The sequence below is a fragment of the Salvelinus fontinalis genome, chromosome 4, assembly GCF_029448725.1.
Source record: "Salvelinus fontinalis isolate EN_2023a chromosome 4, ASM2944872v1, whole genome shotgun sequence".
Classification (NCBI taxonomy): domain Eukaryota; kingdom Metazoa; phylum Chordata; class Actinopteri; order Salmoniformes; family Salmonidae; genus Salvelinus; species Salvelinus fontinalis.
In genome coordinates this window covers 42,082,468-42,106,246 of record NC_074668.1, presented here as the reverse complement: position 1 = coordinate 42,106,246, position 23,779 = coordinate 42,082,468, and the positions used below count along the sequence as shown (strand labels likewise).

The window sequence follows — 23,779 nt, the reverse complement described above, 5'->3', positions numbered from 1 at the left end:
AGGCATTTTATTTCTAATCAACAAAAGCTGTTTTAGTGCTGCCTCTCCCTGTCCATCCAATAGTACCCTCTCTTACATGTGAACTATGCAGCAGGACGTAGGAATGTCAGACACTAAACAGGCTCATTAATGTTTCAACTGGTCAAGCACTTTCCTCAGACAATGGCAGAATTTCTCTTGCACAGTTTGTTTTCAATTACTTGTGCACCTTGGTTGGACTGCAAGGTAGCTACAGTACACTTACTCTGAAATACACTACATTTAGTGAGTCTGATCGGATGTTAACAGGTATCTGGAAAGCCAGGCGGGGAAGAAAGAGCACAATAGCACCATTTTGGGGGTACGTGTCGTCATTGTTAATAACAGGCCAAATATACAATTACATGAACTGATGCAATAAATCAACACGTTAGATGCTGTTCTGTGTTTTCACGTAGTTAAATAACATTTGCTTAATGTAAAAACAGGATACCAGTCAACACCTTGCTGGTCCAGATGGAGAGAACAGGGACACTTTCTCACCCGGTAAGTTAGTAAGCAAGAGGGAATTTCTTGCACCTTATATGCTAGTGTTAACATACATTTGACCGAAATATGAATTACTTAATTGGCTCAACTCTTCCAGGTGTGGGCAGAGATCCTAACACGCGACAGAAGGATGGAGGCAGTGACGCAGGCAAAGCCTCAGGAAAACGAACCAACGAAAAGAGCTCGAAAAAATCCCAAACATGTACCCTTCTTTAGAGACACGGGACTATGAATGGGCTGCGCATTTGTTGTTTTGATGCCCAACACCATAATGTTTTACTTAGTGTCATATAATCCCTTTGTATTGAGTCTTTATGATCACCCCAAGTTCTCTTCCTTGCCTGTTACTGTGATGAATCATAGAAACAACATAGGGAGAGGGAGAATATATTTTTGGGGGGGGGGATGACTGTGTAACTACAATCTATGCCTATCACTTTGCCTACTGAACAATTGCCTTTTGTTATTATTGTACTGTTTGGCTCCCTTTCATAACCTATGTATGGATAGTGTCACAGTACTATATGCAAAACATTTCAAAGCGTCAACTGACAAGTGCTTTTCTGATTCTGACCACCTTGTTCTGGTAGCTTAGCTTGCTAATGAACACACCACTAAGAGAGAGAACAGCTGTGGGCTAACGTTTATTTCCAAACGATTAGCAGTAATGACTGATCAACTGGCTCTGGACGTACAGCAGCTCATACAATCATCAACGACAGGGGGGGGGGGAAACACGAAGACAAATAAAATAACCTCAGATAGTCATCGCACACAAAGACACTGACATTTAGAACTTTGTGATCAAAAAGTCTTTATAGTCACAATTGCACTATTCACAAAGTCACCCATTGATTCTCATGTCTTAACACAGGATTTTATAGTCATTTTCCAGCAGAGAATTAGAACAGTGTTTTATAGCAGAACAAGAAAGAGCTATTCAAAATGGTGGTATTGGACCTGCCACCTCATCTCCTTTACAGTTCCACTGCACTGTGTTGTCACAGTAGACGAGAGTCCTTCCTCTCGTAATGCAAATTGGCTAATCAGTTATAACCCTACAGTCCGCAACGCACTTTAAAACGGTTCATTCACACGATGGCAGTCTAGTCCGTGGTCGTCAGCAGTGCACTATTCAGGCAGTGATGGCCAGCTCCTGTCCTAACTCCCAGATAAGAGCTTTTGGATGGGCCTATGTCCCCCTTCTGTGCACTGTTGAAGGCTAAATGTATTCACGCTGCGTGATCATTGGAGAAATCCGAAATGCGACACGACCCCTGCCAAAGTAAAACTCCCGTCTCCAGCGGTCGCGATGTAGGTTGCTAGAGAACGAGATGCTACCCTTTTCATATGTTAGAGGAGGGTGTCAGTCACTGTTACCGCTGCGGTCCTCTTCACTACCCACCACCATGCTGCTGTACTTCTTCTGCTGCTCCTCTCTATACGTGTCCTTCACCTTAGCCCTCTTTAGGCCTCCGTCCCTACAGGGGAACAAACATGTGGTCTAGGAGATGCTAACACAAAATAATCTAAACGTGAATAAACAAAATAAACGTGTCCATTCTAAGGTCTAAGAGATGCAAAGTCCAGTATGAGACAGTCAGGATGCCATTCATAGTAAGATGGGAGGAGATTCTTACCAGGACAGGTCCACTAGTCCCCCCTGATGTGCGATGACAGACTTGACTCTATTGGCAAACTGGACAGCATCCTCCCCTTCCTGAAGACATAAAATAAATTAGTGGCACTTAGTGCATAATTGGTAGGTACTGTGTAAGTGTGTGTGTGTGTGTGGTGGTGTATACACACCTGTTGGTGCATGGCTGGCAGGTACCAGACATTACAGACTATAGCCCAGCTAGTCATCATCCTGAGCAGGTAGCTCACCATGTTGTACTTGGCACTGTTCCAGAATGCATCCCCAAACTGAGGGTCATACTGAGGGAAAAAGAAAACCTCTTCAAATCTATGCTGACTTTCTCACACAACTTTTCCAATGTCATCTTTGCATGATTTAGGGAAGAGTACTTCTTCAGAAGTACCTTACAGAGTACCTTACCTTGATGGCTACTGGGTATATCGTTCCTCCGATTTCAAAACTTCCCTTTTTGAACATCATGACAGATGTGTTGTTGATACAGGTCCCTGAGGAAATCAGAAATATGGAGTGCAGATAAGCCATAACCAGAACGACCAGAGATATATAAAGATCTAATCAAATTTCATTGGTCAGATAGGATCTCTATGATAACAACAACGCTCTCCAAAATCACAGACGAGGAAGAGAAATTCATTCTAGCAGATGCTACTCATATGTACAGGTATAGGATGACCTGACTGTACATAACCAATGCATCACCAATGCAGCTTATCCGAACCAATGCTAAACTGACTGACTTAGATCAGTGTCTAAAGGACTTCATTCTACTCCATTTTAGCACTTACCTTCCGGAAAGATCAATATAGGAAGCTTAGTCTTGTCATTCACGTGATCCCTCAACCTGTAAACATTAACAACAATTAGAAAACTTTACTTTACTTTATAAAAGTAACTTAACTTTATATCTGGGAGGAGTGTGAACATAGCTTTAACTAAAATCATATAATATATGTCCATATCAGGAAATCTTAGTATTAAATGATATCCCCAATTGTCAAATGGCAATGACATTTATGCTTGAATGTTCTACAGTTGGGGATTTTGACAAGCACCTATATAACATATGTCATCGGTCTGGCATGAGTTTTTTTTTATCTGGATAAGGAAATAAAATAAGTGAATACCTATGATTAAATATTGTATTTGATGTGTATTGTTGTGCTAAACAGGGCTCATCTCGAAAAGAGACCTTGGTCTCAGCATTGACACCCTGTCAAAATAAAGTTGACTAAAAAAAGATATGACTGATTTATTTGCAGTGGTGTAAAGTACTTAAGTAAAAATACTTTGAAGCACTACTTAAGTCGTTTTTTTGAGGTATCTGTACTTTACTATTTATATCTGACAACTTTAACTTCACTACATTCCTAAAGAAAATATTGTATTTTACTCCATATATTTTCCCCTGACAACCCAAAGTACTCGTTACATTTTGAATGCTTAGCAGGACAGGGAAATTGTGAAATTGACGCACTTATTAATAGAACACTTGGTCATCCCTACTGACTATGGTTTGTAAATCATTTCTCAGTGTTGGAGTGTGCCCCTGGCAATCTGTATATTTTAAAAACAAGAAAATGGTGCCGTATGCATTGCTTAATATAAGGAATTTGATTTATACTTTTACTTTTGATCCTTAAGTATATTTTAGCATTTACATTTACTTTTGATTCTTAAGTACAGTTAAAACCAAATACTTTTAGACTTTTACTCGAGTACTATTTTACTGGGTGACTTTTACTTTTACTTGAGTAACTTTCTATTAGGGTATCAATACTTTTACTCAAGTATGACAATTAGGTACTTTTTCCACCACTGTTTATTGGTCTGTAGAAATTTTCCACGGGCATATCAGTGCTTGTCTGAAGAGTGTTGGCAGTCAGAATACCAGTGTCTGGTGCCAGGAACATGCCCAACCCACTGGCTGATAAGATAGCGAACAGATAAGCTCACCTTTTGGCCACTAGGTGGCGATCTTTCATATCAGCTCTCTCAAACCAGATGTGAGGACAGGACCTCGCCATGGCCCTCTGCAGCACTCCCATCAGACCCCCATGTGACTGGCCCACCTAAAACACATCAGATCAAATCCCATCTAACGTCATTATACATTTCATAGACAAATCATCTGAACAGGATTAAAGTAGTAGAAGACAGATAAACGTATAGACCATTTCACAGCACTGAGACAGCACTTTCTTTATACATGCTACCCCTTGGCAATGTCATCCGTAAGCACAACTTTCATTGCCATGGTGATGATCATGACACCCAATTGTATTTATCTTTTAAACAAGACAATACTTTACAGTCAGCCCACCTTGAGACATGCCCCACTGACATTAAACACTGGATGACAACCAACTTATTGCTTTTAAACTCTGACAAGACAGAAATGAAGCTACTTGGCTACAAGAAACTCACAAAGTGTCAGACCTCACTCTCAACATTTATGGTTGCCTCATTACACCAAACAGTTGTTAAAAACCTTGGTGTTACCTTTGAGCCTGGTCTAACTTTTAGACAACGCATATCCAAAACAGCATACTTCCATCTCAGAAACATTCCAGAATTAGACTACATGCAGCTCTGGCTTTGATCTCAAAACAAGCGCATCGATTCACGACCACTCACGCTGTAAACACAGTCCAGTTCAATGTGAATGGCACAGATCCATATATGGCAATGGTCTACTTGCGTATAGGCCTACTGCAGCTCTGATTGGTTATGCTACACTGGTCTGTGTAGAGTATGGGCTGAGTGGTGTGTGTCAATGCAATAGAATCCTACCCGATGTATTCTGCCTACAACAAAATCTCTTGCATAGTTTGTTTTGGCATGTTGTATTGAAAGTGGCTAGTATTGCATTGATTCGATCACAATTCCCACAGTAAAGGGAAACGTTGATGGTGTTAACTAAGGCGGAAAACTCTAGAAAGTTGAGTGTAGTTCAATCTCCTGCTTCTCTGCGCAGGTTGATATTTCATCTGTGCGGCAGTCCTGCGGGAGCTGCGCGCCCACACACACACACACACACACACACACACACACACACACACACACACGTGTGCAGCTTAGAAGGAACATTGATAATAAAGGTATAAAAAATGAATTCAAAGTTTAGCTATTTCAAGCTAGGCTTATTTTCTGCTTTATTTCACATACCATGGCGTAACACCCATCGTTGCAGAGAATGACAATATCAATCGGGGAGGTGTGATTGGCCACACAGATTCCTCCTTTCCTGGGTCTGTTTTCTCTGTAAAACACAAGACAGAGAACACACGCGGACACACGTTAAAGTGGCAGACGTGCATCTTACATCAAAACAAAGCTCTGTGCACATATCACGAGGACCTTCCGTAGAGTCACTGGGGGACATGACGGTGTGTGTGAAAGCCTGCTGTGTACTCATGTGTCAGAGGAGAGGAGCGTTCACCGACTTGTTGTGGTAGTGGATGGTGCAGGAGAGGCCTCGAGCACAGATCCTGTAACACATCACATGGACCCACTCACTCAGCCAGGACTTGAGCCTAGAAAACACACACACACGGACACGCACGAAAGAAGCTTCCATTAAGCTGATTAAATACAAAATCACACAAGACAAACGTCTCAGTTTTTAAAACAATCCCGTGTGAACCTGTAGATTCAATGCAGTGTAAGTGTACCTCCAGTTAGGGAGGAATCCTACAGCAGTGGTTCCTATCACCAGCCAGGTCAGGCCTATAGAAGCCAGCATGATCCTGAAAGAAAACATTCAGACTCAGAAACATACACGAGACACTACAACACTTGTCATGGATTAATGCATTGTCGACGCTACATGGTTTATTACTTTGTTGGCTGTAAATCCTGTCTATTCAGCAACATAAATGTCAGTCAGTGACACGTATGCTTGGTTTATGGATGTGAACTGTAAGAGAGCTAAGGCCTTATTAAAAAGGTGAGCACAGTGATGAGGACTGATTTCACACTCTCAGTGATTACCTGAGCGGAGTCAGGATGCAGTATCGTATGAACACGCCCAGGCCCCAGACCATGGTCAGTTTGAGGCTGATGTACTGGAAGTCGATGTTGGTCCGAGTTAGCAGGTTCCACGACACCAGCTCCTCTGACGAAAACCGCTGGGTCACCTGGAGGTCAGAGGAACAACATTAAAAACAACTTAATAGGCCTACCTGTACAGAAAGTAAGTCTGGATTTTTTACTCTTTTGCCCAAACTTGAATCAATGCCTATTTCCTGGGCCCTAAGCACTTCCTGACACCCATTCAACGACCACGTTTACATGCGCACAGTATTCCAGATAATAACTCATATCCCGGTTAAGGTCTTATTCAGAATAACATGTTTATATGCACCTTTGATATATCCTGCTCACATGGATCCCTGTATCCATGAATAAACAGAAAATTCCTAATTTGCCCAGTGATGACGGAAAGATTTTTTGAAGGGGGGGGTGCTGAAAATAAAGTTAAGCCTTATTTAGATATTGTTCTGCTTATAATTTCCGACATTAAGTCGGCTTCTGTCATTACTTGATCCTCTAGAATACTAAATAAAGCCTTGCTCACCACAATAATGTAATCAATCGATAGAATGAAAGCGGTATAAAGTTCTCTTTCATTTCTGCTTCTCTTGCAGAGAAGACGTTGAGAGACCGGGAAGATTTTCCACACAAAATGTACAAATGACATCGGTTTATTGACCAGTTTCAGGGCAATTAAACGATGTAATAACAATCAAACATGTTTCTGATAGTAATTCAATCCATTTTGAAATCTTACGTTGGTTGAAAGTGAAATACTTTTATGTCGCAGAAGAAAATTGCACATTCACATTTCCTCAAGAGGAAATAAATAAATCATATTTCTCTACTCCTGTTACTGAGACAAAATATACATTTGGTCTATCATTTTACTGCAAGAAAACAACAGTAAACGGGATAAGATGTTTACATGCCACAGTCTCTGTCTAAGACCAGCATATCCCAGGCATCTTATTCAGGTTTCTCAAAACTGGGATACAAGCTTATTCGGGTTATTGTAAACGGGATATGACATTCGTATGCGTCAACTCAAAACAGAATACTTGAGTATCTCCGAATAATAACAGGATATCGGTGTGCATGTAAACGTGATCATTGATTGGAAAGGACTGGAGGGGTGTGCAGTAGGCAATAAATTAAGAAACTCATACTAGACTACCAGAGGGTTAGGTGTAGCTACAGGTATTACTCAGTTCTATTAGGGGTGTTACGGATACAAGTGTTCTGTGTGTATCCTGTGTGTATTTCTTTTCTCTCCTTCTCCCCTACTCACAGGTGACAATCATCATTCCCCAATCAGTCATCAATTAGTTGCTAATCAGAAGACACCTGCTCCTTTTCCCTTACCCAATCACAGTTCCTTTCCCTTGGTTTAAAACCCCTGTCAGTTGTTTTCTCATGAGCTCAATCTCTCTGCCAATGCCTTCTGTCTGTAGATCTCTTGTTTGGTAAGCATCTACATGTCACTTAGTCCCCACCTGTGAGTATTGTTTTGGTTATGGTGTTTGAGTGTTTGTTTAATGGTGGGGAAAGGGGGTAACCAGATAAGTCGCCCATGGGCATACATTACCCGTAGGTAACCGTTGTTAAAAACACTAGTTAGAACTGGGCGGACCACCCCCTGTATTTACTGGTTAGTTAGTTAGTTGTTGTTGAAATAGGCTAGTCTAGCTTAGGGGTGTTTTTGGATTATTATTGTTTCATTCCTTGGGTCCAGCTCAGCCCCTTTTCCTGCTCCCCCCCATTACCGTGTGTTTATAAATAAACCTTGAGTGTTTGACGGTAGATCTTAGTTGTCGTCATTTCGTTTTTCACTTTTACTTTGTCACTACTATAATTTGCATGAGTTATGTTACGGGTCCCATTACCATCCCCCCCCCTAGACTGTCGGGCCAAAGGGATTCGTAACAAGGGGCCATCATGGAATGTCTGGGGTTAGGGATACATTTGGAATTAATCTTATTCTAGTCTGTGGACTCACCTCATCCTCTACGACAGGGGTGTCAAACTCATTCCACGGAGGGCCTTGTGTCTGCAGGTTTTTGGTCTTTCCTTTCAATAAAGCCCTAGACAACCAGGTGTGGGGAGTTCCTAACTAATTAGTGATGTTAATTCATCAATCAAGTACAAGGGTGGAGCGAAAACCCGCAGACACTCGGCCCTCCGTGGAATGAGTTTGACACCTGTGCTCTACGATATCCTCGATGCCTCGTCTGTAGAAGTAGAAACAGTCGCTGAGGGTGAAGTCTCCCCCCACTGGTGGTTTGGGGCGACTGTGCCTTAACCCCCTCAGCTCCTCCTCCATAGAACCATCATCCCTCTGGACGAGGCCTGGGGAAAACACACACGCTCAACTAATCCACCTCATCAGTTTTAGATTGGATTGTATCGTACCACATATTTGTAGTTGATAAGGAAGATGATTCAGTGTTATCTTTTACCATAGGTGAAAGACAACATTCACAGTGTTACAAGTCATCGAGTCAATAGGCTTTGAATTTTCATACATTTTAAATGAAAGGAGGACAAACTGGTCAAGCCACTGTGGACTTGTTAGGAGCTGGTGAGGAAGGAAATGAAATCAGAGGATTGCAACACACTTGTGTCACTAACTCTCACACTGTTGCCCCATATTGAGAAAACAAGAAATCCTGGGCTGATATCTGAGTAATCCTTATTTAAATCAATGAAATCCAGAGTTTCACTGTGGGCAAGGCCTCACCAATATAATTGTCATACAGAATCCATATTAAATGACAGGCCATCAAACAGAGAAAATGTCAGTGGCCTTGCACTTTACGAACTGGGACCACTTCAGATAACAGCTATCAGAGAGCAGTGTTCACTGATAAAAGAGGCTCCTTTCTTTCCTTAAAAGGGCCTCCCTTTGTGTGTCTATCATCAAGGTAATCACAGGTCTAGGATCAGATTACCCAACTCCACCCCAGAGTGTATCCCTCCCTCCAGCAGGTCTGAAGACAGTGGGATCAGCTAAGGATACACTATCTGATAACACAGGACAAAGTCCAGGAGAGAGAGACTGAGTGACTGACTTTGTGTTGAATTCAATCCACCCTTTGCGTTCTTTGAAAACTACACAAACCCTTATTTTAGGAAAACTTCAGTACAGTACAAGTGAGGGGAGTCTATGCTATCCATATAATACAGAAACCATCCTGTGAGTTGATATGCTAACAAATAAAAAGAGCCCACCCCGACTAGCCTATATGACTGCTGATTGTGAGGGGAGGAATTGAGTCAGCCCGACAGGTAGGCAGCAAACCCAGCGCCACATACAGTACATCACATCGGAAATGCTCTCAGGTGACTGAGCTGGACCAATTACCATCTTCTATTCTACAAACACTGCTCTAAACCATCTCCACTGCAAGCCCCTGCCCAGCACTATAAACAGGTTTACACGGTCTCTAGGTTCTCAGAGGTATCGTTTTATATCAATTTACCCCTCCCTTACCGTTTCACGCAGATTGGGCACATTGAGAAGCTGTATTTTAAAAACGCAACCTATTATCAACTCGCAGTCAACCATTGACACCTGAGCGAAACTCATGTCAGGACTGATTTCCATGCACTCAACACTTCTAACTACACTAACACACTTCATTTATTCTAGGGCACTTTACATCTGAGCTTCTGAACACAGCAGACGAACAAGAGTGGACGTGTGACCCAGTGTCCTTGACAGAGAGGAGAACCGGATTGGACTGAAACAGATAACATACTGTATCAAATGTTAATTAATGATACTTTATTTTACCCTTGAGCGAGGTAAGTCTCTGAAAACGTTACTGTTTCTCTTTCCCACACTTGCCCAGACTTGTAAGCCTAAAATATCAACTACGTAATCATTTCATTATCATAGAGCAATGAATAAATCAATCAATCCCTTCATCATTCAACCAATAAATCAATCAAATGAATCTATTGATCAGTGTGAGAGCTCTGCTCATTGACTCACTATTGAATGAGGAGGATTTGAGTATCTGCTGCGCTTTGTTGACTGTCTGGATCCTCAACGTGGCCCACTGGACAAGAGAAATGAGAAACACCTTTAGCCTTTGACCTCTCACTCCCTGACCCACACAAGGACAGTAGAGAAAGGACACACACATTTACCCCTGAACTCTCATGCCAGAAAACCTTTCAATCACTGTCCAGAGGCTTATTCAGGTCGTAAGGTTACAGGACAATTACAAAAAATATACAACAAATATTACACTGTAAAACATACAAGCGTTTCTGTCAAAAAACATATATACATTCCATGTTTATACATCACATGTGCAGAGTTGTGCTAATTGATTGTTGTGTACAGTAGACTTTCCCTACAGTAAATATGTGACTGCTGATCATGATGCATTTCTTGTTCTCTCATTCCTGAAACTGATACAATCTCCAATGTAAATCAAATGAAGGACCATGGCTAGCCTGCTGGCCACATCATGTGTACTGTATCTTATTCTATTGTGTAGTATGAAAACAGCATACATTTAGGACACAAGGCTTATATTTAGAACATGATGCATAAGAAACATTTAAGACAAGTATAGACACATGCAGCTGTGCACCTCATATTGTCTGAGTGAGGCAGTTTACCAGCCTTAAAACAGTGTGTAGGTATTAGATTTCCTCTTTCCCATTTGTTGTACCCCTGTGCCAGTAAATGTTTGATGGTTGGCAACTTCTGGACAGACGCATTTTACCTCCAAGATTTTGACCAGGATCTTCATGTATGTCTCGGAGATGCCCAGGGAGAAGCCAAACATTGCGGGCACCATGAGAAGAGTCACAATGAGGCAGACCCACACCTTCAGCCCTGCCAGGACCATGGCCCAGAAATCCTCCATATCGCTACAGATCTCTCGCTGTCACCCTGCGGAAATAGCAACAGGAGAAAGATAGTAGTAGTAGTAGTAGTAGTAGTAGTAGTAGAGTACACATAGGGAGATAGGGGACATAAATACACACAACAATCAACCAAGGGTGTCAGAGTAACCTTCCTTTAAGCTGCTTTTAGCAATGCTAGTATTTACACAAGAGCGTTGCTAGGAATTGGCTTGCAAAAAAACGGAATAGTCCGCCTATTGCCCATAGGGTTGGTCCTTGTGCAGGGGGGAAATTGAGAAAAAACATCTAATAGAGCATAAATTAAACAACTTTCCAAATGTAGGTCTGTTGTAGAGCCACTTCCTCTCCGTTTACCTTATGTTCAAATAAAAAAAGTCCTGCACGTGCACCATAACTTAAAAAAAGCAAGAACTTGTGGGGGACTTTTATTTTGGCATGTGGTAAGCAGAGAGAAACTGACCATGCTGAGGAACTGCATGGGTCTACAACAGACCCCCCTGTAATTATGCGTTCAATTAGATGTTTTTTCCTCAAATTCCCCCTACATAAGGACCGAGCCTACAGACAAGCGAGAGAGTAAGTTGAAATGTTATTTTATTTAACTTCTGGAAAACTATTCTGTTTTTTTTGCAAGCCAAGTGTACTTTAGCCCATGTCTGGCATGCTGCCTGGTCTTTTATGACACAGGAGTTCAGGATGTTGTTGGTTCAATATCTGACAATACCACCTCAATTGCTACAGTTAAAAGATATAGTTCACCCAAATTACATATTGGTTTTCTTACTTTGTAAGCAGTTTATGGGCAGGTGTTGGGTTACTTTCTAAATGTAACCTGTTACAGTTACTAGTTACCTGTCCAAAATTGTAATCACTAATGTAATTTTGGGATTAACGTAATCTGATTGCATTGTTACTTTTAGATTACTTTCCCCTTAAGAGGCATCAGAAGAAGACAAAAATGTTACCAAATAAAATGACATCTATTGCAGGATAAATCAATGTTAAAGTTTACATAGCGGGCCATATATGGATGTTACATTTTACTTTATGGGTTGGTTACTGAAGACTGAGTTATCTATGATTCTCCCGAATGATCATTTAAAAGAGGAAGCTAAATAGATGTTCTCTTTTCTGTCTCAACCTCTCCCACTGAATGAAGATTACGGTAAGGAATTCTTTCCAAATAATAAAATGTAAAAATTATTAACAAATGTACAGAAAGATCAGTGCGAAGGCCAAATTACAGAGGAAGAACTTTGAGGCTATTAAATCCTTTCAGTCTGGAAAAAGCCCAGGTCTTGATGGCATACCAGTAGAGGTATATCAAGCCTTTTTTATATACTAAAAGCTCCATTGTTAGATTGTTTGAACTACTCCTATATAAATGGTTGTCTGTCAGGTACTCAGCAGGAAGGTCTGATTTCACTATTATTAAAACAAGACCCAGATGGCAAATATAAAGATTCAGTCTATCTAAAAAAAACTGGAGGCCCCTTACACTTCAATGTTGTGATGCAAAAATACTAGCAAAATGCATAGCACTCAGAATTAAAAAGGTTTTACAAGGTATTGTTCAAACTGATCAGGCAGGGTTTTTACATGGACGATACATTGGAGATAATATACACCAAGAAACATCTAAGAAGCCAGGCCTGGCATTTATAGTGGAGTTTGAAAGGGCATTTGATAAAGTAAGACTGGATTGTATTTATAAATTCCTGGATTTTTTCAATTTCGGTGATTCTCTTATAAAATAGGTAAAAGTAATGTTTAGCAACCCCAGGTGTAAAATAAGTAAATAACAGCTAGTTCTCAGAGAGTTTTGAATTGTCAAGGTGTTAAACAAGGGTGTCCGCTGTCACCGTATCTATTCGTTATGGCAATCGAATGCTAGCTATTAAAGTCAGATCCAATAACAACATTAATTAGAAATGGATTAGAAATCCAAGGCTTAAAAACAAAGGTGTCCATGTATGCCGATGACTCAAGTTTTATATTAAGTCCGCAATCTAGATCCCTGCAATGTCTCATTGAAGATCTAGATAACTTTTCTGGACTCTCTGGACTAAAACCTAATTATGGTAAGTGTACAATATTACATATTGGATCTTTAAAGAATACAACTTTTACATTACCCTGCAGTTTACCTAGAAAATGGGCTGACGGTGAAGTAGAGATACTTGGGATTCATATCACAAAATATATAAATAAGCTCTCAACAATGAATTTCAATAGAAAACTTGTAAAATTAGACAAGATCCTGCAACCATAGAGAGATCTATTTATGGAAAATTTGCCCTGATTAACTCCTTAGTCATATCTCAGTTTACTCACTTACTTATGGAGCTGCCTACTCCTGATGATTCGTTTTTCAAATCATATGAGCAAAAAATATTTTGCTTTATCTGGGACGTTAAACCAGACAAAATAAAGTGTGCCTATCTATATAATGAATTGGGTCGGTTGAGAGTATTAAATATAAAAGCATTAAACCTCTCCAAAAGTTTAACTTATTCAAAAGTTGTACTTAAACCCTAAATGGTTTTCAAGTAGATTACTAAGAAAAGCTCATCCATTGTTTTAAAATGGCCTTTTTGCCTTTGTGCAGATTGCCATGTCTCATTTTTGATTAATTGAAAAATTATACTTTTTTAAAAGTATCTATCTTTTTCAAACAAGCATTGCAGAGCTGGCTACAATTTCAACTTCATCCCCCTGAAAAGATGGAACAAATATTACAACAAATATGGCTGAACTCAAATGTGCTGGGTGATAACATACCTTTATTTATGGGAAAGATGTTTGAAAAGAGTATTTTGTTCATAAATTATATTGTAAATTGGAATGGTAGAGTTATGTCTTTCATGGAGTTATCAGAATTGTACGGGAAGGTCTACTCAATCCAAGAGTACAACCAATTGATTACAGCATTACCCCAAAAATGGAGGAGGCAGGTGGTAGCGGGGTGAGGTAGGGAACTGGTCAGTCTGCCCAATATAAAGGATTCAAACTGGTTGAGGAATAAAAATAGCATAAATAGGAAAGTATACCAGTTTCATTTGAGGACCAGGATGTTGACAACTGTGCCATTGTCACGATCGCCATAATAAGCGGACAAAGGCGCAGCGGGATATGAAGACATCTTCTTTTATTAAAGATGACGAAACGAACACTTTTACAAAACAACAAACGATCGTGAAGCTATAGACGTAAGTGCACACACAAGCTACAAACGTACAACATAGACAATTACCCACATTAACCTAATGCCTATGGCTGCCTTAAATATGGCTCCCAATCAGAGACAATGAATGACAGCTGTCTCTGATTGAGAACCCTTCAGGCAACCATAGACTTACCTAGACAACTACACTAGACACTGCCCCATACACATACAACACCCCTAGACACTACAAAAACACATACATTCCCCATGTCACACCCTGACCTAACTAAAATAATAAAGAAAACAAAGCTAACTAAGGCCAGGGCGTGACAGCCATACAGATTGCAAAATAGTTCGGAAGAGATTTATGATGTACCAATTCCATGGTATGAGTTGATATATAAAACAACATAAGATTCAAGACTGTGCTTTTCAGCTAAAATTATTATATAGAATTCTTGCCACCAACAAAATGTTAAATATTTAGGGCATAAAATCATCGAAACTCTGCAGAGTTATTTGTGAGGATAGAGAATCAATAGACCATTTATTATGGTTTTGCCCTCAGGTAACCTGTTTCTGGTCTCAGGTTCCGTTAACGGCTGAAAATGCATAGCATTTATATACAATTGACCCTAGAAATAGTACTGTTAGGAGATCTGGAGAGACCGGGTCAGTCAATTACTAATACTCTTAGTAAAAGTATTTATCTTCAACTCGCAATCTGTGGATTCTATTCGATTAGATAGATAGAAATTGTACGTTAAACATCACAGCATAGTTGAAAGATATATGTTGCGTAGAAATCCGAAGAGGGTGGCCAGCAGAGATAGGTGGGATGGGCTGAGGGAAGCTGAGGGTTGGGATGTGGAATTGGAGACAAGTGGGAGTGGAGTTGCTGGGCGGGAGATAGAATGATGGTCAAAGATAAAAGTATAAAAAATAAAGTCAAAATATAACATAATAAAAAGTATGTTTGAATGACAGTGTTTTTGCAGCTAATGCCGGTTTGCTTGAGGCTGATGCCGTGCAGAGGTTGGTACACATGCATATACACACACTCTCATTCAAATACACACATACATGGACACACACACATGTAAATAGTGACAGACATGCTCTCAAACATATACAGTTGGCCTTGCTGTTATGATTTAGTTGTCCTTGATGTGCTTTGTTTTTTTTCTGTTTTCCATTGTCTTTTTCCTCTTTAGTTAATTTTCTTGGTTGTTGGTGCATTGGGGGGGGGGGGTTCTTGAGGGTGGGGAATGGAATTTAAAAAAATACGTTCTTGGGGGGACTGTGGGAGGGGTCTCGGATGGTTGATGGGTTGCTATTGGGGAACAGTGTGGGGGGGGGGGTTCGAGTCCCCGTTTTTGGCCTTGTGGGAGATCTATCGACATGCCCTTGAGCAGGGCATTGACCCTGGATACTTCTGTGTGTCGCTCTGAAGGGGAGTCTGTTGGATAACTGGTGTGGTGCAGTTGTTGAGCGGCTTCACTGCAAGTATATTGTATGTTTTGGATTCAATAAAAAAATAAGTGATATCCGTATCGCCGTAGACTACAACACTGCTGTCATCCTTACCTCAAAGTATTTATTCAAGTGGGATAATCGTTGGATTCCGATACCAGTCGCACCATTGGAAGACATAGCTTGGACTGTAGCCTACAAAAGCCTATTCCTGCTCTTTTCCCGCGATCCATCAAATACATTTGGGGTGTCATCATAGTGGTCTCTGATTTGTGGTCAGACTTGCTCAGGTGGAACAAACATAAAAACGTGAGCCTTTTTTCAATGTTGATTTGAATGTCATTGAGAAAACAGAGTAGTGTCAAAGATTTTTTTTCGCAAATATCCTTTCTGAATTTAAAAGTAATCCTCGAAGTAATCTAGTTTTTCAAAAGTATCTGTAATCTGATTACAACATTTTTGCTGGTAACGTAACGCATTAGTTAGTTTTTGTAATCCCTTACATGTAACGGGTTACATGTAATCCGTTACTCCCCAACCCTATCTATGGGCAAGGTAAAACAGCAATCAATGCTTTGATCAATGATGCTTTGGACTAGCTCTTGTTCAGCAAAGAGGGCTCCCTCTCAGTTGAAGCATTAACGATGGCGTAGGACTGTGTACTGTGCAATAGTCCCGACGCTCTGTCTATACGTTAATAATCCTCGCTTGCGATACGGTTTTGGAAACCTTTGGAAGTTTGCTTTCATATAATCAAGAAAGATGTTTCATAAAGCAAAAGGTTCAATTACTACACACATTTATAGGGTTTAGGTTCCCACACGATCATATTTCCATGTTACAGCGCTTGTTTACAGAAGAGAGGCGCGACCACCTGTTCTAATTAGCTATCTCGTCTCCGAATACCTGTTTGTAACAAGTGTTGGCTGCAACTGTATTACAACAGTGTACAATAAGTGTATATTTAGCATTTGTGAAAATGTTTTGATGTGATATGAAAGTGTAAGCCTTTATGTTTCTAAAACCGTATAGTAATTAAGAATCCATTCACATTTAGACAAAGTAATGGTTGTTTTGCCTGCCAAAGCCAGTTTACCAACGAACATAACATTTAAGGTCATTGGATGTTAAAAGGAGTAGGCGTGTCTACACATCTTGGGCTAGCTTATGACATGAAATGTGAAAAATACCAATAGACATATTGACTTGCATTGGATTTCTGCCACAAAAGCATAGATCGCTGTCTTGTCCATAGACTGCTTACTGGGTAAAGAAACCAACGTGTCATTTTGGTTTTGGGGTGAACTAACCCTTTAACTATAGGCTAGATAAGGTAGAAAATGATACAACTCAGATTTTCAGGAAGAACACAGAACATGGGCTCACAGAAGGTTTGTGTGTGACTACGTAAAGTTGAATGAAACAAACATGAATAACAAAACTCGGTTCAATTTGACCAAACGCAAAATGCGCGTTCATCACCACATCCAAGGCGCACGTGACGATTTCAAACACGTGACGATTTCAAAAGCGATAGAAAAAAGCCCAACATTTAATTATATCAGAAATGTTGGTAGGCTGAGTGGGCAATGACATTTAAAAGAAAGCCTACCAACTTAATTTAGCTTGAACAACATATACGCACTATACCAAAAACCTAATTCAACAACAATAGCCAATCATATCAACAGTCAAATTAATATACAACTTCACCAAAACGCTAGACAAAAAACCGTGGGCGAATCTTCTAGACCTGGCAGGACAATCACAAAGTTTTCCCCTGATATTCAGCCCTGCATATAGTGGAGCTTACCTTTCAAACTCCAGTCCATACTACAATGCCCTTCCCTGTTATAGAACTCATACAAATAACTGTGACTGAGGGGTGAGACGGCAAGCCACAGCTGTAGTGAAAGCGCGCCTTCATGTAGAACAGCGCCATCCACTGGCCAAATTAAATAAACATTTATTGGTCATATCCGCAAATTTGCAGACGTTATCTCAGGTGCAGCGAAATGCTTGTTTTTCTAGCTCCAAAGGTGCAGTAATACCTAGCAATAAAAAAAAACAATACACACAATCCATAAGAATAAACAAATACGTTATATAGGATGAGCCATGATCAGAATACAGTATATACATATAAAGTGGGTGAAACAGCATGTAAACATTATTCAAGTGACCAGTGTTCAATGACTCTACGCACATAGGGCAGTAGTCTCTAAGGTGCAGGGTATAGTACTGGGTGGTGCCGGCTAGAACAATGACTAAGGTTCAGGGCAGGGCACTGGGCGGAGGCCGAATAGTGGTGACTATTTAACAGTATGATGGACTGGAGATAGAAGCTATTTCTCAGTCTCTCGTTCCCAGCTTTGATGCACATGTACTGTCTCCACCTTCTAGATGCTAGTAGGGTGAACAGGCTGTGGCTCGGGTGGTTGAGGTCCTTGATGATCTTCTTGGCCTTCCTGTGATACTGTTGATGGCTGGCAGGGGTGTCCTGGAGGACAGGCAGTGTGCCCCCGCTGATGCGTTGGGCTTACCGCACCACCACCTGGTGCAATTGCCATACCACGCAGTGATACAGTCTGACAGGATGCTCTCAATGGTGCATCTGTAGAAGTTTGCGAGGGTCATAGGGGCCAAGCCGCAAAGGTTGAAGAGGCACTGTTCACCTCGCTGTCTGTGTGAAGGGACCATTTCAGGGTGTCAGTGATGCTGAGGAACATGGATCTTTTGACCCTCTACACTGCGGCCCATCGATGTGGATAAGGGTGTGTTCTCTCTGCTGTCTGCTGTAGTCCACGATCAGCACCTTTGTTTTGTTGACGGATGTGAGAAGGATGTGAGATGCCTATCGGCAAGCTCCTGCTGAAGTGCCCGTTGCCAAAAACCTGAGGGTGGATAGAACTTTGATGTGCACCGGAATGGCATGTGTTTGCCTTTCTAAAGTATGTGTTAATCCTCGCAAAGATCCTTTAAAATTGTTTCATCAGATATCGTTTCCCAAAACCAATCTGTACTTTCTTCAAAAAAGTCCCACCTGCTCTCTGCGAAATGCAGCTTGTTCCAAATCTTCCAACAGGGCAAGATCAGTCATCTCGCATTCGATTTCCCATTATCTCAGTCTTTTATACTATTTACACAATGGTTTCACTTTCACACGTGCCCTGTAATTTAACAAATGACTGTACTTTATATGGATTATTATCGTAAAAATTCACTGATTGGGAGTACAAGTAAATTGGAAAATGATTTAATTCTTAGGCCTACTCTCACAATTTCAACATATATTTTCCCTATTCTATAGTTGACAAGCAGTTCCTTTATTCCACCACTTGGTACTGTGCGTACACATGGTAATGTCTGTACGTACACACTCAAGCAAACATTTATATTGATAAATCCAAAGATTACGGATATACTGACAAGATAGATGTCTCTCTGCCATAACAATGGGAGTCATTGTCCACAAAGCAGCACAGCAGGCTGTCTAGCTCCCGCCTATCCTTTCTTTGGATTGGTGGATACATCTCATTATTGTGATAATTTTTTTAGGGTTGTTGACGCCAACCGACTGTATTCGATGGAGGGAGAGGCTATGCTACTAGCCTCATGAATATGCATAGCCATCTTGAGACAACTCTGATATAAAGGTTTTTTTCTCAAAGTTTCTGGGATGTCACATGTACTACTTACAGAATGTCAGTACACTCGTAACAACTTAAGCATTACAAAACTTCTATTCGATCAAATAAACCTAAAGTAGCAAATAAGCAATACATTTGTTTGTTGACCGAATTCGACACTCTCATTGACCTCCATATAAAAACTCCTTGCTTGGTTTGGACCAAACAACAAAAATGCTGGAGAGAGACAGATTTTTCCACCGAGTTGGGCCACTCTTCCTCTTCCTCTCTGATAAACCTCACATTTTGCATTGAAATGAGCTCACGCATGGTTTACACACATATTTGTGCCAATGCATGAGTGATAAATGAAGCCTCAGAAGAGTTATTACTGTAAATCCTCGTAATGTTGTATCAGTTAACATTTGTTTATGTGTCAATTAATCCTGTAAGGGATGGGTCACTAACTGCCGATTTGACACAAAAATAAAATGTCATTCATTCATTGATTTAACACACACACACACACTTCTACACATTGTAGTCTGTTGCACAATAAACAGCAGATTTTTGGAGGTCTGTTTGGGAAACAGCTCTGGGACTGATAATAAAAAAATACTGTGATCCTGATTCTGACTTGAGAAACCTTTTAGGATAAGCCAGAGCCATATATTTAGATATATTGCTATAGGATAAGACAGACACATATATTTAGATATATTGCTATGGGATAAGACAGAATCTGGTGCCTTGGCAGAGGATCAAGTTTCAACTGAATTCCAAGTACGGCTGCCATTTAGGTCGTTACAGTACAATATATTCCATGGACATAAAACAATAATGGTTTTCATTGAAAGCAGCCTAAACACATACAATTATTTGTTTAGGCAAGCAATTGATCATAGGTTATTTAGTCTAAAGTTTAAACAACATATCAAACCAACAAATTCACCAAGTTGGCCCCTTGCCCCAACTCAATGTATAGCCAGTCAAACTAGATATTGAAAGTATTGAACCTGCAAATAAGCCTGTCATTGTACTGTACCATGTGTATCCTGTGCCTATGACACACTTCATAATCAGCAGGACATTACAAAACAATAATGCCACATCATCTCTCTATGATGTGTATAATAGATTATATCTCTGTAAAGGCAGTCAATGTTGTTCTCCCCCTTTAACGAGGAGGAGCATGGATAGGACCAAGATGCGGATTGAGGGAAATAAGCCATCTTTTAATGAACAAACAGCAAACAAGACACTACAAACTACAAAACAACAAACGTGACTAACCTTCAACTGTCCTGTGAGGACACAGGAACAAACACCCACAAAACACCAGTGAAACCCTGGCTGCCTTTGTATGACTCTCAATTAGAGACAAACAATACACACCTGTCTCTAATTGAGAATCATACCAGGCCGAACACAAAACCCCACATAGAAATACAAACATAGACAAACCCACCCAACTCACGCCCTGACCAACTAAAATGAATACAAAACAAAGGAAAACAGGTCAGGAACGTGACAGAACCCCCCCCTTAAGGTGCGAACTCCGGGCGCACCAGCACAAAGTCTAGGGGAGGGTCTGGGTGGGCGTCTGTCCACGGTGGCGGCTCTGGCGGTGGACGAGGTCCCCACCCCACCATAATCAATCCCCGCTTCTTTATCCCCCTCCCAATGACCACCCTCCCACTAACCCCACCTAAATGAAGGGGCAGCACCGGGATAAGGGGCAGCACCGGGATAAGGGGCAGCACCGGGATAAGGGGCAGCACCGGGACAAGGGGCAGCACCGGGACAAGGGGCAGCACCGGGACAAGGGGCAGCACCGGGACAAGGGGCGGCACCGGGACAAGGGGCGGCACCGGGACAAGGGGCGGCAGGTCCTGGCTGAGGGACTCCAGGTCCTGGCTGAGGGACTCCGGCAGGTCCTGGCTGAGGGACTCCGGCAGGTCCTGGCTGAGGGACTCCGGCAGGTCCTGGCTGAGGGACTCCGGCAGGTCCTGGCTGAGGGACTCCGGCAGGTCCTGGCTGAGGGACTCCGGCAGGTCCGGGCTGAGGGACTCCGGCAGGTCCGGGCTGAGGGACTCCGGCAGGTCCGGGCTGAGGGACTCCGGCAGGTCCGGGCTGAGGGACTCCGGCAGGTCCGGGCTGAGTGGCAGCTCCGGACTGTAGGGCAGCTCCGGACTGTAGGGCAGCTCCGGACTGTAGGGCAGCTCCTGACTGGCGGGCAGCTCCTGACTGGCGGGCAGCTCCTGACTGGCGGGCGTCTCTGGCAGCTCCTGACTGGCGGGCGTCTCTGGCAGCTCCTGACTGGCGGGCGTCTCTGGCAGCTCCTGACTGGCGGGCGTCTCTGGCAGCTCCTGACTGGCGGGCGTCTCTGGCAGCTCCTGACTGGCGGGCGTCTCTGGCAGCTCCTGACTGACGGACGGCTCTAGCGGCTCCTGACTGACGGACGGCTCTACTGGCTCGGGACAGACGGGCGGCTCTAATGGCTCGTGGCAGACGGCTGACTCAGATGGCGCTGGGCAGACAGATGGCTCAGACGGCGCTGGGCAGACAGATGGCTCAGACGGCGCTGGGCAGACAGATGGCTCAGACGGAGCTGGGCAGACGGGCCGTTCAGGCACCGCTGGGCAGACGGCAGACTCTGGCCGGCTGAGACGCACTATAGGCCTGGTGCGTGGTACCGGAACTGGAGGTACCGGGCTGAGGGCACGCACCTCAGGGCGAGTGCGGGGAACAGGAACAGGGCACACTGGACTCTCGTGGCGCACTCTAGGCCTGGTGCGTGGTACCGGAACTGGAGGTACCGGGCTGAGGGCACGCACCTCAGGGCGAGTGCGGGGAGAAGGAACAGTGCGTCCAGGGCTCTGGAGGCGCACAGGAGGCTTGGTGCGTGGTGCCGGAACTGGAGGCACTGGGCTGGAGACACGCACCATAGGGAGAGTACGTGGAGGAGGAACAGGGCTCTGGAGATGCACTGGAAGCCTGGTGCGTGGTGTAGGCACTGGTGGTACTGAGCTGGGGTGGGAAGGTGGCGCCGGATATACCGGACCGTGAAGGAGGACACGTGCTCTTGAGCACCGAGCCTCCCCAACCTTACCAGGTTGAATGGACCCCGTAGCCCTGCCAGTGCGGCGAGGTGGAATAGCCCGCACTGGGCTATGCAGGCGAACCGGGGACACCACCTGTAAGGCTGGTGCCATGTACACCGGCCCGAGGAGACGTACTGGAGACCAGATACGTTGGGCCGGCTTCATGGCACTCGGCTCGATGCCCAACCTAGCCCTCCCAGTGCGGCAAGGTGGAATAGCCCGCACTGGGCTAAGCACGCGTACTGGGGACACCGTGCGCTTTACCGCATAACACGGTGTCTGACCAGTACGACGCCCTCTTACTCCACGGCAAGCCCGGGGAGTTGGCTCAGGTATCCAACCCGGCTTCGCCACACTCCCCTTTAGCCCCCCCCCAAGAAATTTTTGGGTGAGCCTCTCGGGCTTCCGTGCTAGCCGCGTACCCTCATACCTGCGCTCCTGGGCTGTGGCTGCCTTCTTCTCCTCCCGAGAGCGGCGATTCTCTCCCACCTTAGCCCAGGGTCCTTCTCCATTGAAAATTTGCTCCCAACTCCATTCCTCTTCTCTCCATTGCTTTAGTTCTTTCTCTCTCTCCTCAATCCGCTTGGTCCTGTTGTGGTGGGTGTTTCTGTAAAGGCAGTCAATGTTGTTCTCCCCCTTTAACGAGGAGGAGCATGGATAGGACCAAGATGCGGATTGAGGGAAATAAGCCATCTTTTAATGAACAAACAGCAAACAAGACACTACAAACTACAAAACAACAAACGTGACTAACCTTCAACTGTCCTGTGAGGACACAGGAACAAACACCCACAAAACACCAGTGAAACCCTGGCTGCCTTTGTATGACTCTCAATTAGAGACAAACAATACACACCTGTCTCTAATTGAGAATCATACCAGGCCGAACACAAAACCCCACATAGAAATACAAACATAGACAAACCCACCCAACTCACGCCCTGACCAACTAAAATGAATACAAAACAAAGGAAAACAGGTCAGGAACGTGACAATCTCTATTGCCCAGCTTTGAGTATGTGGGTGTGGTAGGCTACCACTCCACTTCTTACCAGGACTGTCATTACATAAATGTCTCAATAAAATGTCTTTATTACGACAGATGTACATTTGTTTAGTGGCTGTTGTGGACTGGAATCCCCCAGTGGTTTACTGAGAGAGAGAGAGAGAGAGAGAGAGAGAGAGAGTGTGTGTGTGTGTGTGTGTGTGTGTGTGTGTGTGTGTGTGTGTATGCGGAGTAGACACAAAAACACTCCACCCCCACACTCCTCCAGACAGACCCCATAAATTTAACAATTAA

General features: G+C 42.9%; 1 protein-coding gene across 1 annotated transcript; it reads right to left on the bottom strand.

Annotated features, from left to right (window-relative positions):
- Positions 1 to 1,391: 1,391 nt before the first annotated feature.
- LOC129853804 (glycerol-3-phosphate acyltransferase 3-like) lies at positions 1,392 to 17,644 on the bottom strand. The gene is made up of 15 exons (XM_055920218.1): positions 17,560 to 17,644; positions 10,963 to 11,132; positions 10,218 to 10,284; positions 8,428 to 8,569; positions 8,060 to 8,066; positions 6,179 to 6,324; positions 5,860 to 5,934; positions 5,632 to 5,721; positions 5,354 to 5,447; positions 4,142 to 4,257; positions 2,974 to 3,029; positions 2,588 to 2,673; positions 2,338 to 2,466; positions 2,169 to 2,248; positions 1,392 to 2,009 (listed from the first exon to the last, which is right to left on the bottom strand). The coding sequence occupies exons 2-15, from the start codon at positions 11,104 to 11,106 to the stop codon at positions 1,895 to 1,897; spliced, it is 1,347 nt and encodes a 448-aa protein (XP_055776193.1). The 5' UTR covers positions 11,107 to 11,132; positions 17,560 to 17,644; the 3' UTR covers positions 1,392 to 1,894.
- Between the last annotated feature and the right edge of the window lie 6,135 nt (positions 17,645 to 23,779).